Source organism: Liolophura sinensis, chromosome 7 (assembly GCF_032854445.1).
Source record: "Liolophura sinensis isolate JHLJ2023 chromosome 7, CUHK_Ljap_v2, whole genome shotgun sequence".
In the NCBI taxonomy this organism is placed as follows: Eukaryota; Metazoa; Mollusca; class Polyplacophora; order Chitonida; family Chitonidae; genus Liolophura; species Liolophura sinensis.
The window spans coordinates 19,538,791-19,553,132 of record NC_088301.1 but is presented as its reverse complement, the minus strand read 5'-3'; the positions used below and the strand labels follow the sequence as shown (position 1 = coordinate 19,553,132).

The 14,342-nt window shown below is 38.3% G+C and overlaps 1 protein-coding gene across 2 annotated transcripts in view; it reads right to left on the bottom strand.

Moving 5' to 3' along the window:
* The window catches only part of LOC135470368 (uncharacterized), a 38,297-nt gene that overhangs the window by 12,570 nt on the left and 11,385 nt on the right, over positions 1 to 14,342 (bottom strand). Inside the window, exons 3-8 of one of the 2 annotated variants that reach the window (XM_064749267.1) lie at positions 9,003 to 9,165; positions 7,030 to 7,181; positions 6,193 to 6,368; positions 5,091 to 5,348; positions 3,310 to 3,396; positions 1,532 to 1,714 (exon numbers count right to left, since the gene is read on the bottom strand). In XM_064749267.1, the coding sequence (XP_064605337.1) occupies positions 1,532 to 1,714; positions 3,310 to 3,396; positions 5,091 to 5,348; positions 6,193 to 6,368; positions 7,030 to 7,181; positions 9,003 to 9,165 (1,019 nt within the window). The remainder of the gene's footprint in view (positions 1 to 1,531; positions 1,715 to 3,309; positions 3,397 to 5,090; positions 5,349 to 6,192; positions 6,369 to 7,029; positions 7,182 to 9,002; positions 9,166 to 14,342) is intronic. The other variant, XM_064749268.1, reaches the window with a different exon arrangement.

Sequence of the window (14,342 nt, the reverse complement as noted above, 5' to 3'; positions counted from 1 at the left end):
ATATCCTATAGGAGCCTACAGAGAGATAAATGACAGTAAATCCCCCTCAGCTACATTGTCAGTCACATTCAATTCAGAAAAATATCCTTAAACTTTACCTTGTGAATTTTAACCACTTGTACTATCCTCAGAGTCAAAAACTTTGAAAGATACACACACACAAAAATAAAACAGAGCCGAGTCTTGGGTTGTCGCCTGTAACACATGTATACACAGCTGATAAATCGCCATATGCATCTGCGTGTCTGCCGTAAGCGATGTTCTGTGTGTCTGCCGTGAGCGATGTTCTGTGCATGCATACTGATGTGCACTCAAAACTGATATACTAACCTGAATTGACCACTGCTCTGTTGCAATAGCCATGCATAAGCAATCTGTTATAGGTTTGCCCACAAAACTTAGATAAGAAAGAAGCATAGACTATACAGCTCAGGTGCGTATTATTTCAGGCAGGAAATGTTTCATATTCCACGAAATTTAGTTGGAACAAGGAGGCTGCGTATAGTCAATGCAGTAGATAAGTTGGATCCTCACATGCAGACTGCAACTGGCTAATTCAGCCATGTGCTCTGAAAACTTTCCCTGACTCATCAGGCCACTCTAAATCTATTGGCTGCAACACCCTGCTACTGAAATATTATTGGCTGAAAACAGTGTGAAACTACTGGCTGTTTTAGACAGCATCCAGGCTATCTGATTGCATGAACTATGGCTATTTTGATTGGCTGGAATTTAATTCATTGGATCCAAGCTTAATCCATTTGTGTGTATAAACTACATTCAATAAACAATGAATTATATAATGTGAGCCAACCTATTAAAATATGTATGGTAAATGACCTAAAGTTTCAGGACTTGGAAAGTGTATCCCAAGATTCATTGCCTTAATTGTGTTTCTTACTAATGCGGGAGAGCATCAAGGTTGGTCAGGGGATTATACTGACAGTTCAAGAATGTAATAAACAAGCCCAAATAATCAGTGTATATTGTGGATGTACATTGTTTGGCGAGGTCATGCTTTGAGACAGTGTTTGGAATTTAAATGTTTCTTATAGATATCGCCTATTTTAATACTTTCTTGAATTCCATTCATGTCTATTTTTAGAGATGTACATGTAAGCCTACTAGTCAGGAGACCTGAACACCTCAGTGTCGGTGACTTGACACCAATGTGGCGAGGATTAGCAACCAGAGCTACAAAGTGCCATGCAGGGAAACATAACGAGCAGCAGGCTAATCACTCTTTTCTGTCATCTTGCCTCCAATCCAGATCGTGCAAAAGTTAACGACAGTAACTCACGTGGGAAGCTTTAGATCATTTACCATATTTACTGGTAATACATGAGTAGTGTAACTCTGAAAAATGAAAATCTCATTTTATATTGCACTCAATATTTCTGTTTTCACAGTTACACAAAACACAAAACTGATCAACATGATTTTCTAAATATTAATGATAATCGGATTTACGTGTTTGGAATAGAATGTGTGTCTCTACATGTATTATGCAAATTAAGTTTTAGAGTCTCACCATATTTTGTCGTACTGTAGGATCTGGATGTAAAGAGTCCCGATGCGTCCCAACAACAAAGATAGGGGGAGATAACATGCTCTGGTCCACACTCTGCCGAGCATTGTCAGCGGCGTGGGCATGGATAGATCTCATCCAGAAATCCATGTACCCAACTGTGGAGAACTCATTCCCACTGCACTCCTGTAGGGAAAACAAAGATACATATAGGTATTTATTTATTCGATTGTTGTTTTGTACTTTTGTATTCTGTCCTTCCACTGGTTCAAAACAGTCGTGATCAGTCTGTAACAGTGATAGTCTTCCTGATCTGATAAAACAATTAAGATTTAACAATTACCCCAATCAGATTTAGTCTCTTGCTTTGCGGCGAGGGTATCAGATCACATCCGCGGTCTAAGCTGTGACGTAGCCTTTACCCATTCACTCCATGAAGTGAAATATGAAAACACAAAACTACTGCACATGACATCATGATGAGATTGTTTACAACGATTTAGTAGAGAGGCTGGGAAATGGCCTCTCGGCTACATATATATAAATCGCTGACCTGGGACAGGTTTGTATCATTTACGGACCAGCACTCACGTAAAATTAGCTGATTTACATGCCGTGTAATATTCAACGACGGTATCACAAAGTAGGCTTACTGTATCAACAGCTCAAGCAGTGGAAGAAATACTCTTCCAGTATGTCCAGTTTCTGAGAAAACTATATTTATCACGTGGGCCTTCATCGGCGAAGTTCACAATTTCCATCTGACAAAGGCTACTGTTAAGACTATTATACAGAAAATGATATCGATGTAAGAGAACTGGAGTAGATGTGACGTCACCTTGCTGTCGATAATAGAGATGTGCTGAAGCTGTATCAAGGCAAAGTCTCCCTAAATTTTACTGGGTTGAAAAAATCTAAAAAATATTAAATCCCAGTTTAAGATCCCCTGAATGGTAGTTTTTCAGTGGACAAAAACATTAGTCGGGTGCCATCTTTCACTTTAAGTCCTACAGTCCTAACATTTACAAGTGCCTGTACTGTATAAATTCTTCTTTCGTTTTGCAAAGCCCTGATATCTGTCTACCTAATCTGTGTAGTTTTGTCTCCATGAGCAAATTTAAAAAGTGCATAAACTCCACTCAAAGTTGCTTTTTCATATGCAAAATGGTTGAGGGGTGACGGGAAGCCCTTCAGATGCAGAGTAATGGGTTATATCAGACAGCTGTCTTCCCTTTAGCAGCATCCAGATGGTGCTATCTTGGTCATGGGCCATAACTGAGTATTTTTTCCCACTTACATGTAGCCTGAAATACAATGCAGTGAAAATCAGCTAAAAACAAAACATACAGAGACGGATAACCATCAGGGAGTGGATTTAAAAGAACAAATTGCAAGGCCTTATACATGAAGATGTTCACCTTGGGCACACAACCTTGGGCACACAACAAATGGGCACACAACCATGGGCACACAGCTTTGGGCACGCAACCATGGGCACACAGCCTTGGGCACGCAACCATGGGCACACAGCCTTCGGCACACAGCCTTCGGCACACAACCATGGGCACACAGCTTTGGGCACACAACCTTTGGCACACAACCTTGCACGCCATTTTGATTCATTTTAAACTTTACTCAGAAGTGCAACTTACACCACTACATGTACAGTGGTTAAATCTGAAATACCCTCTAAATTTGTATAGATACCCTCTGCACTGACACTACTAAAGACTTAATCTTTCACATACATATAGCCTGCCTTCAAACAAATATATTCTCACCTTTCCCTCATTTTCATCTTCTGTTTCATCTAAGTTATGGCACAAATTAAATACTATCACATAAACAGCTCTTGAAGATAAAAACACCTGTGAACAAAAATAAAATAAAATAAACAAGACATTAATATGTAAATTACCAGCAGCAATGGAACGTATATGTATTGTAAATCTTCAACCTTTTCAACCACTTAAGTGCTTTTTTTAGTGGATTTTATGTGTACAATTATTATGAAAATGATGCTAAAATGATTTGGATGTGTGAGTAAAGATGCAAGCTTCATAAAACTGTGCAAATTATTTTTCTACATCCCATAGTTCTCTCAGAATGTTTCAAAATATTGGTAGCAGAGCTGGTTGAAAATGTTGAAGAATTTATAGTGTGTAGTATGGAATGTACACATCCTAGACAATCTTGACAAACAGAGTGATATCCAGTGTTTTTATCACCTTAATACATGCAGAGACAGGTACTGCAATAGGCAAAATAATCCATGTATTCAACTCTGTTCTTTTAACAAAGCTTAAAGTGGTAATAATAAACAATACACTCCTGATAAGCCTGGGTATCTGTGCACATAGAGCTATAGCAAAGATTTTTGGAGGGCAATTGATCATGTTTTACTAAGAATACCTAACACAATGCCTTTCCTGGCACATAAAGGCCACCACGTCTGGGAAATATGGAATGATATGTGATGTCCATGGTATAATTCTGCGACTGACCCAAGGCTACACATACGTCTAGTTTATATCTGAAGTAAAAGATGAAATTTCCACGCTTCTAGTTTACAGATATCCTGCTTAGGGACGGATTTTGTCAACATTAAGTTCCTTCACTATACCCAACCATTGGAATATAGAAACAACCTGCACTGAAAAGTTAAAGATGACAGATACTCATGAGTTAACATCCTTCCCACTTTTGCACACGCACATGTGACCGACAATTTTGTAAAAGTCACCAGCACTGACAAATGAGGTGTCGTCATGTGGCCGGGCACTTTAAACAAGACAGATTTGAGTCCTTTTGCATGGCTGATCCAAACTGTGTTAGTATTGAGCGCAGTGGTTAGCGTAGGGAGTTACTTATTTATTTATTTGATTGGCGTTTTACGTCGAACTCAATAATATTTCACTTATACGAGATCGGCCAGCATTATGGTGGCAGGAAACATAGCAGAGCCCGGGGGAAACCCATGACCATCCACAGGTTGCTGACAGACCTTCCCACGTATGGCCTGAGAGGAAGCCAGCATGAGCTGGGCTTGAACTCATGCCGAGTTAGCATAAGGAAGGATTGTACAGGACATCTATATATCCAATGCTATGGTGGATAATTTACAGACTGTTGACACAGAAGAGTGAGTGTGAAAAGTACAAGTGTGTACATGTATGTATTTATGTTTGCTTAGCATTTTACATCAAACTTAATAATTTTTCAGTCATACAACAACACTGAGTCATTATGTATGTGTACATATACTGTGTTTTCTTGTGGCAGGGCGAGCCCATGCCTCCAAAGTGCTGCCCCCACTGAAGTGTCATGACAAAAACACCAGACACCCCACCCAGTTACATTATACCAACACAGGGCCAACCAGTCTTGTTTCCTTGTCCTAACCTCTCAGTGCTGAGTGCCAAGCAAAGGCACCAACAAGTACTATTTTGAATATCTTTGATATGACCATACCTAGGTTTGATCCCAGGTCTCATGACTCATGAGGCGAATGCTTTAACTATTAGGCCACCGCAGCTGTCTCAAAGTACAAATGCATTAGTACCTGATGGGTGGTATAGTACACTGCGTGGCCAGCGAAGTCCCATATATTCAGCAGGATTTCTTTGCCACGATTCTCCCTGCTGACTCTCCCTGAGGCTGTGCTAGAACGCTTCCTCTGTTCCAGCATGGTCTGCACAAGCTGGACAACTCTGTCAGGAACAGAGCGAATCAACTCAGGCGGAACAGAGAGGTCAGAAGTCAACGAGGCACTGGATGATCTGGATAACAGGCGTGCTTTGTCACGGGAAACACCAGGCTGCTGGAGAAAAAAAATTAACCAGAAATTTACTACTTCTCACTATACACTGTTAAATTATTTATTCTGTAAAAAGACATTTTCAACATAAAACATTAATGAAATAGATTTCTACAGAAAAAATAGAAAAATGTGACTTTTGTGTAACTCAACAATCCCCTGTTAATATAACTCCGTAGCACAGCCAACTAAGAACTCTATTCAATGAGGGGCTGGATGAAAAGTTAAGGCCTTAGTATCACCCAGCAGGGGTTCCATCAACTATGCAGCCAGCAGGGGCTCCATCAACTACACAGCCAGCAGGGGTTCCATCAACTACACAGATACTACATTTCAATGTCACCTTATGTGTGATGCAATTTTCTTCATATTCATATTTTTTTTAATTCTTTCTTGAAATTACTTTAATTTCATTGTTATTATTTCATCAATCAATGTGATAGTAAGACACCCAATTTTAATTTGTGTATTACAGGCGACACTAAAGTTCCAAAATGGCATAAAAATAAAACTGAAAATCAACTTTTTTATTTTGTTTGATCTTGCTGTTTTTTATTTATTTTTTTTTTATAATTTTTTCTGGCTTTCTGATCATGCAAGTATCTTCACCGGGAAAAACTGCCACAATTATTGCACAAAATCGATGTTCAAGTTGTATTTTTATTTTTTATCCCTGACGTCACCAAAAAATTTATACTGCCCATAAAAAGACAATAAAACTTGGCGTGGCCTGAAGACAAAAAATGCATTGCCAAAATGGAGACCGTTATGACCCCACAAGTCATTTTCCCAATGGATGTGGAGAAGCTGTCCCGTTACACCATTTGGTTATGGATCATACATGTACCTGAGGAAGGGTCTTTGCTGGTGATGTACTCCGGGGTTTAGCAGGTGACCACTGGTGCTGTTTAGAGGATTGTTTCCGCGCAACCTCCTGTGATACACGTCTCTGATACAGCAGTTCATGGACAATGTTAGTGGCTATAGCTTTGTGGTACTCTTCATCCGCTGTCTCTCGCACACCTGATAACAGGTAAGAGACGAAATCAGGAGATGCCATAGTGCAGGATCAACCTCACAGGTGAATAACAGTGCTTATCATCAAATTATCCCATTTTTCAGACAATGCCTTGGACCATAATTTTACCTTATTACTTAAAAATAATCTAAAAACAGCCATTACTTTTCATGATCTTAAAAGCACACGAACACAGTTTTAGCATACAAACTTCCATATTCCCAGAAATACCTTTGACCATGATTTCAGTTAATACAAACTGTCTATAAACTGACTACATGTACGTGCATGCTTTGTGACAGTTATGCACATTTTCAAAGACATCATTTACATGTTGCCAGCGACAGGTAAGATTATTTTTCAATTTTCTGATGTATAAAAATATGAGGGTACACTCCATCCAATACAGAAAGTGACCAGAATGTTTTGTCACCCCCTTTATTATCCACCACGCAGAATTTAAGTTACACGTTTTTCCAAAAGATTTTAACTTTACTCTGGATTTAATGTACGTCCGAAAATTACAAACGTATGTTTGACACCAGTATTAAAGTCGGCCTATAGACTAATTTCAAAAACTGACAAAAAAATCTATAGGACTATACTACATTTATATATCAACATGAACATGAGCTTGAAATTATCCACAGCAAGGTTCTGCAGTACCTGTTTGTGAGTTTGATTTCCCCTCCTCCTCCTGCCTGTCAGTAGTTGTCTGCCCCTGGATGGCCAGTCTCCAGGCTGTCTTGTCTCGGAGGTTAAAAGAGCAGGAAGCTGACAGATCAATGCCATCTGTGCTTTTCTCATTCTCCCGATGCCTGAATAGTGGAGCACCAGAGCAAAAACTAACTACACGTACGTGTGGAAACTAGCCAGAACAATACACACAATCACCATTCCAAGTACAGCATCATAAATAGAACTTCATTTCCTGAGGGTGACAAATGATGAACATTTACTCTGTCAGTTACAAAAACTGTTCTTCCCAGAGGACCTCTAACAGGGTGACAAAACAAACACGCCTTTACAAGTGCATGTAAATATTAACAGTGACCAGATGAACAGTTTGCACACATAACTGTGTCAAAAGTAGACGCGGATTCCGTAATTATGCTATACAAAGCAATACAAAATTATCACAATCAGCAAAGAACAGATTACAATCAAGATATTAACTGTGTATATACTGATAATGGGTTTTTAAGCATTTACATTGTTTTTCAAGCATTGTCTTTTAATTCCCTTTTTTAAGTTCCACAGTTTTGAACCATTGTATGAAAGGCTTTGTTTGACGTAGTCTGTGGAGAGGAATTGCACTTGGGAACTTCCACTCGTGGTTGATCAAACAAGTTATGCAGTTGTAGAGATGACAGGTTTAAATAGTGTATTCAGGTAAGTTGGGCACTTTCGGTTTAGTATCTTTTACATGTAGACTCCTGTTCTTCAAGACAAAGCACTCCTTAAAATTACCGGGAGCATTTATTCACTGTATTTCACCCTAACTTTAGCATTTTTCAAGTGAGGCATTCTGCTTTATTTTGACTGATCCATCCATTTGAAGTCACACTTAGGAGGTTTTTTTTGTGGGATTTGATTAACTTCTTACAAAAAAGCTTTTTTGTGGTCACTTTAAGACCTTTCTGTGCTTCCAAAAATGCCTTTTTACACACCCGTACCTTACTTTAGGCGAAGTACAATAATTGTTAAACTGTACTTGAAGCTGTTCTCAAGTGCCTGTAGCATTTTATCCTGAAATCGGCCCTGTTATTATACCTACATGTACCTGGTATATAAATGTAATATGACAAGGTTCAAAACAGAATGACAACATGAAGTGCACATGTTCCTCTTTCTTGAAAGCTGAGTGACATTTATACATGTTATTTTTATTTCTGATGCATAGCTGGTCTAATTCCAGGGTTTTAATTTATTAAATCAATTAATTATCAGAAGAGCAATGGTGTTGACATAAATGATATCCTTTTAAGCCCTTTATATGCTCTTCAGTTCTGGAAATGCACAATAACACCAAACTTCAGGTGAAGTACAGTATTTTAATGTGCTGATATAACCGTAGACCCCCTAATCCTGTAGTAAATGATTAGGAGAGTAAAGAAGAAAGGAGCTCATGCTGGCTTCCTCTCCGGCCGTAAGTGGGAAGGTCTACCACCAACCTGCAAATGGTCGTGGGTTTCCCCCGGGCTCTGGTGGGTTTCCTTTCACTATAATGCTGGCCGCTATCGTATAAGTGAAATATTCTTGAGTGCCGTGTAAAACACCAATCAAAAGAACAAATAAAGAATAAAGGGGGTTCAGACAAACCTCTTATATTTACATGACTGACTAATTCATGTACAGAATTATTCCTGTCACAAATGGAATCTGGGACGTACAAGTTACTTACAGTTGGCTATATAGTGTACACTGACTTCTGCACTACGATGTTCTTTCTACATGTATGTGAAACAATGATAAACTATTCCATTCATTTCAAATTTTCTAATTCATGAAGAAAAATAAATGAATTCCTTTCCAACCATTGTCATATAAAAGCTGACAGGAAAAAAAAACAACAACAACAACAACACAAAAACAAAGGAGGTGTGTTGAACCATACATATAACAATATCCTCCCTTACTTCTGCCCAACTAGAGCCCTCCGCAGACTTGTTTTGCCAACTCCATCCTGACCCACCAGCATCAAGCGTGTCCTGAACAGTGATTGGACACCTGAAGTACAAGCCTCTTCGTACGCACGTACTGCATCAGGTCCCCGGGCAAGGATTTCTGTAGGTGCGTCATCTGCGGAGGAACCAAAATAACAGTGTTATACTCAAGGGAGTATGAGCGTACATGTACACATACATATGTGGTTTACATATGTATTGTAATTAAATATCTAGATGTATCTGACTGTTTGTTTTATGCAATTTTCAAGAACAAGATATATAGAGTCGAGGAAACCGGGCAAACCTCTGAGGCAAATGACAGGTACATGTACCTGACAAATACCCTGACCGATAATAATGAATGGGATGATTATGGCTTTGTATTAAAACCCCACATGTACAGATCTCAGCAATATTGCAGCCATACAACATGTACATCAAGGCGAACAATGTGGTTGTAAGCCAAAGGAGCAGCGGATGATTGCGAACACACAATACAGTCTTAATGGATGTCGTCTAAGCAAAGCTAAATTAAGAATAGGGTTAATCTACATGTACCCAGTACATGTACATGTAGGGCTAATCTACATGTACCCAGCACATGTATATTCATGCACATGTTCACATACTGTAAAACATGTAAAAAAAAATTTTTTTAAAAAAAAAGAGCATTTTAGAGACAAATTAAGAAAGATCATAATATACATACATTTACATGTACCTTGTTGAAACGTGGCGTTGTGAAATATTTTTTTTGCAGGACATAATTTTACATTTACATGTACATTGTACATGTACTGTACTTTCCCAAGCAAACCTCAAAAGCTCTCTCAGAGCCAAGAACTTACACGTGCATGTACTTGTCCATAAACAAAATATTAGGTCCTCTACAGTAGTAGGTCGCAAATACAATGTACATGTACATCTAATACATTTACATGTATAAATATAAAGTCTATATGTACATGTAGGAAACCAATGTGGTCGCTGTAAGTTCAAGTCCAGCTCATGCTGGCTTCCTATCTGTGCCGTACGTGGGAAGGTCTTCAGCAACCTATGGATGGTCGTGGATTTCCCCCGGGTTCTGCCTGGTTTCCCACCACCATAAAGCTGGCTGCCGTCGTACAAGTGAAATATTCTTGAGTACTAAATAAAACACCAATCAAATAAATAAATAAATACATGTATGAGTACATACACATGACAGATTCCAAACTCTTCTGCCTAAAGCAACACATACATATACATGTAGTCAATTTGATCCTTTTCTCAATCCTTTTTTTGAATCATTCGCATGACAGCTGTCGTGTTTATGGGTGCATGGAAGAAACTGGAGTCTCTGTAGTAAACCACAGACCTTTATAGCCGGTAACATGTACATACTCATGTATGTACCTGGCAAACCTCCTGACTTAAAGCTGTGCTGAGAGCTGGATTCAAACATGAAATCTCATTGGTCAAAAGCCTGACAGCTCAGCGTTTAACCGTCTGATCCAGCTAGGCCCCAGGATGCTTCAAAATCAGATACTATAATAACACATGCACTGTCAGTGAAAATTTCCGCCGACTGCATGTACAGTTATCCAAAGAAGATAAAGCTACACCCCATTATGCTGCGCAGTCTTATGTTGCAGGAAAATCAATACATAATGTCTAGTGTAAAGTATTACCGACTGTACATCATGGCAGATTATTCCTTGTCTCATTTAGATAGTATGGCGTGTGATGTCTATCGTTACCTGAAGACATTCCTTTAATAATACATGAAGCAGCACGGATGCCTACAGGTACATGTACTTGAGGAATATCAGATGATGCAGAAAATCAACACTTTATGCACATTATCCATATATACACATACATGTATCTGATCAAAAAGAACACGATCATGTATCAATGATGTGATGGTACAATGTAGTATGTGTATTTAAACACCTCTGAGATATGTTGGGCATGTTCCCAGCTTTGACTGGCCTCCACATTATTTAAACTGTTCTGAATCATTATACTTCATGCTAATCTGGAACTCGGTCTTGACACCTGTGTCAAAGCTGTATGCCACAAAAACAGATGTCCTGTGGTGTTAATGTCATTCTGAATTCACATCATGACTCCTCATTATGAGGAAGTAACAAAGAGAATCATGTCACAATTAACACAGGTATAATCGGTGCATTAACACTCGGACAGCATCCTAACTCTGAAAATTGCCATTATTGAATCAAATCACCATGAGTGGAATCTGCTGCTCTTCCAAAACTCAAGACCGTCTCATTTTGTCATACTACATGTACTTCCCTGAACTTTTCTTCCCATCTTTATGAAAACAACAGTTAAAGACAAGACTCTCAAATACTTCCTAGTACAGGTAAGTTGTAAATCTCCCTTTCAATAAAAACATCTTTTTCCGGCCAAAGTTTGGTTTGCTGTCAATGCATCAGGTACAAATCAGATCTAAATGCAGAGCTGCCTTAGTGAATAGTTTCCTCTAGCAGCCAGTCGGCAAACAATCAAGCCTACCTTTGTCTGACCACCTTTTGGTAAAAACTATTTTAATGCTGAAATTTTTTATTAATATCCTTCATAGTTCTCTTGTCCAGCTCTCACATTGTGTCCGCCATGTCATCAGATTAACAGTCCCATAATAATTTTGTGTATGGATTTTCCCAGCCTCCCAGGCATTTCAGCCATCTAATTGGCTTTCTGATGAGAGGCAGTCTTTAATTAATTCTGCCAGGGCCCCTCTTTACAAATGATTGAACGCTCATGATTGTAAGGATGTACATATATTACATAACATACAAGTTGTGAAATATTTCAAACACCTTTCACCATAGGCTCACACAAGAAAGGTTTTAAGGCCATGGGACAAGTGAGTAAGTTCTTGGGCTGTACTGTTGTACTAAGCAATTTTTCAGTCATATGATGACGAAAGAGTGCATGTAATGTGCCTCCTTGTTGCAGGACAGATTTCCACCGCTCTTTTATCTTGTTCTGCTTCACTGAAATGACTTACCAAAGGCAAGTATTAAAGACGCCCTAACCTAAAGCCATTATACTGATACGAGCCAACCAGTCATTACACTATCCCCTTCATGCTGAACGTCAATCAAGGAAGTTACAACTTCCTCTTTTAAAGTCTTAGGTGTGACCCAACCCAGGTTTGATACTGGGTCTACTGACTCCCGAAGTGGACGCTCTACCACTGTACTATCGGGGCCGGTTTTTGCGAGGGAAGAAAATTAGTCTGCAATTATAAATGAGTTTACATGTACACATGCATGTAAGTCAAGTACATACATGTAACTACATGTACATAACATGGAGAAGCTTCAAGATTTAAATGCAAATTTATAACCCTACTGTGTACATCCAGGAGTAAGGGTGGTGTACATCTACAATGTACTAGCTGTATTGACCCAATTCTCAAGGCAGGTCTCAGATACTATACATGTATTAACTGATTTTGCTTTAAAAACTAGAATCCGAATGTCTGAAACACCCCGCTTCGTCCCCAAACATAAGTACCTGAACAGGAGTAATTATGAACATAATATAATAATTTCCTGATTGCAGTTAAAAGTTTGACTGACCAGCAAGATGTATGGTAAGTTTCAATGGAAACAAGAGTTGCAGGGACAAAATCTGAACACATGGAAAAGGACTAATATGCGGTCCCAAACTGGAATTATGAAAATAATAACCCTATTACCATAAAACTTAAGCATGCACAAATCCAGAAGATAGGCAAGATGTATGGTACTTAAGTTCCGTCAAAATCAGCACAGTACATGTAGCTGGGAAGAGATGAGTGGACAAAACTGTGTAACAGACTGACAGACAGGGTGATTCTAGTATAACCCCGTCACCTTCCATGAGAAGGATATAATCAGCATGATTACACAATATATCATGTACATGTACCTACATACTGGCCTTAAATCCTGACATGTAGTTGAGAATTCCTGAATTCTTGCTAAAGTCTCAAAGTTCATGTACATGTACTATCCAATTTCTTGAGGGGTCATTCAATCACTCATTTTTTAAAAAAGAAAATAAAAATGTTGACCGAAATAAATGCATTTTAAAACCTAATTGCCTATTTGGGAAGCACCTGACATTGGCAATATGGAACTTAAATATCAGAACAGCTTGTTATGTATGAAGTCCACTGACATAGTACATGTATACATTACATGGTCTATAAAATGAAAATTAAATATTACGGATGTAGTCCAAATTCTCGCATCGTAAAATTGTCAGATTTTCTGCAACCTATGTGTGCTAAATTGTACACTGTAAGTACAATGTATATGTACAGGTGTAACAAGTCAAATTCCTCTAATTTATAGGACATATATTGATAGTGTTGAAAGTAGAATATTACATTTCTTTACCAGCCTAATGGAGTTGTTCAATAGATGGTCTAATCATGTCATAAAAAAGAAACTCAATATTCCTTACATATGTTGGCTAAAATGAGTAGATCAGGCCCTGGGATCACGCAGCGATCTTAGACTTAAGTCAAAATTTCAAATCATATTAAAATTGTTGTTTCTTATGTTCCAAGGTCAAAATTTTGCTTGACAACGATAATTCTGGTTAAGTTATCGTACACCAAATTTCAGCTAAAATAACAGAAAGGAGCATACAAAATTTAATGGTTGAAGTTTTGACTTAAGTCCAAGATTGCTTCGTGATTCAAAAATCAGAAGAAATAGGGTAGTAAAATTCTAGTAGGAGCACTAACCCACCCAAAAGACATGTATATATACATACACATGCATATATCTCATAATCTGCACCCATGCACCCTGTAATAATCAGGAGACAGACGTTTTGATTGCACGAGACGGCACAATCGTAAGCCACAGTTGCTTCCAAAATTGACCATAGTGCAATGTCTACATGTACATGCAGTATTGCAATGTATCAGTTTCTACTGTACTGTGACATCATCATTATGAGCTGGGGAAAAAAAATGGCATGGGGGTCTTGCTACCAGAATATTTCAGCATGACACACAGATTTTAGCTTACTGCGATTCACAGTATAACCTCGTAGCTGCCGTAAGATATGCAGTTTGAGTCAGTTTACAGACGTCTTATGCAATTTTATGAGTTCAATATAACAGATGTATTTAAAAATTTTGATTATTTAGACATTTAAATCGATTCATATTATAGTTAAAAAAAAAATATTATTTTTGAATATTCTGAAAAATACTTATTTATTTTTATAGGTTACTGTGTGCTTTTTTTTTCTATTTTATATCCCCAACATGGATGTACATGATAACTAAAACAAATT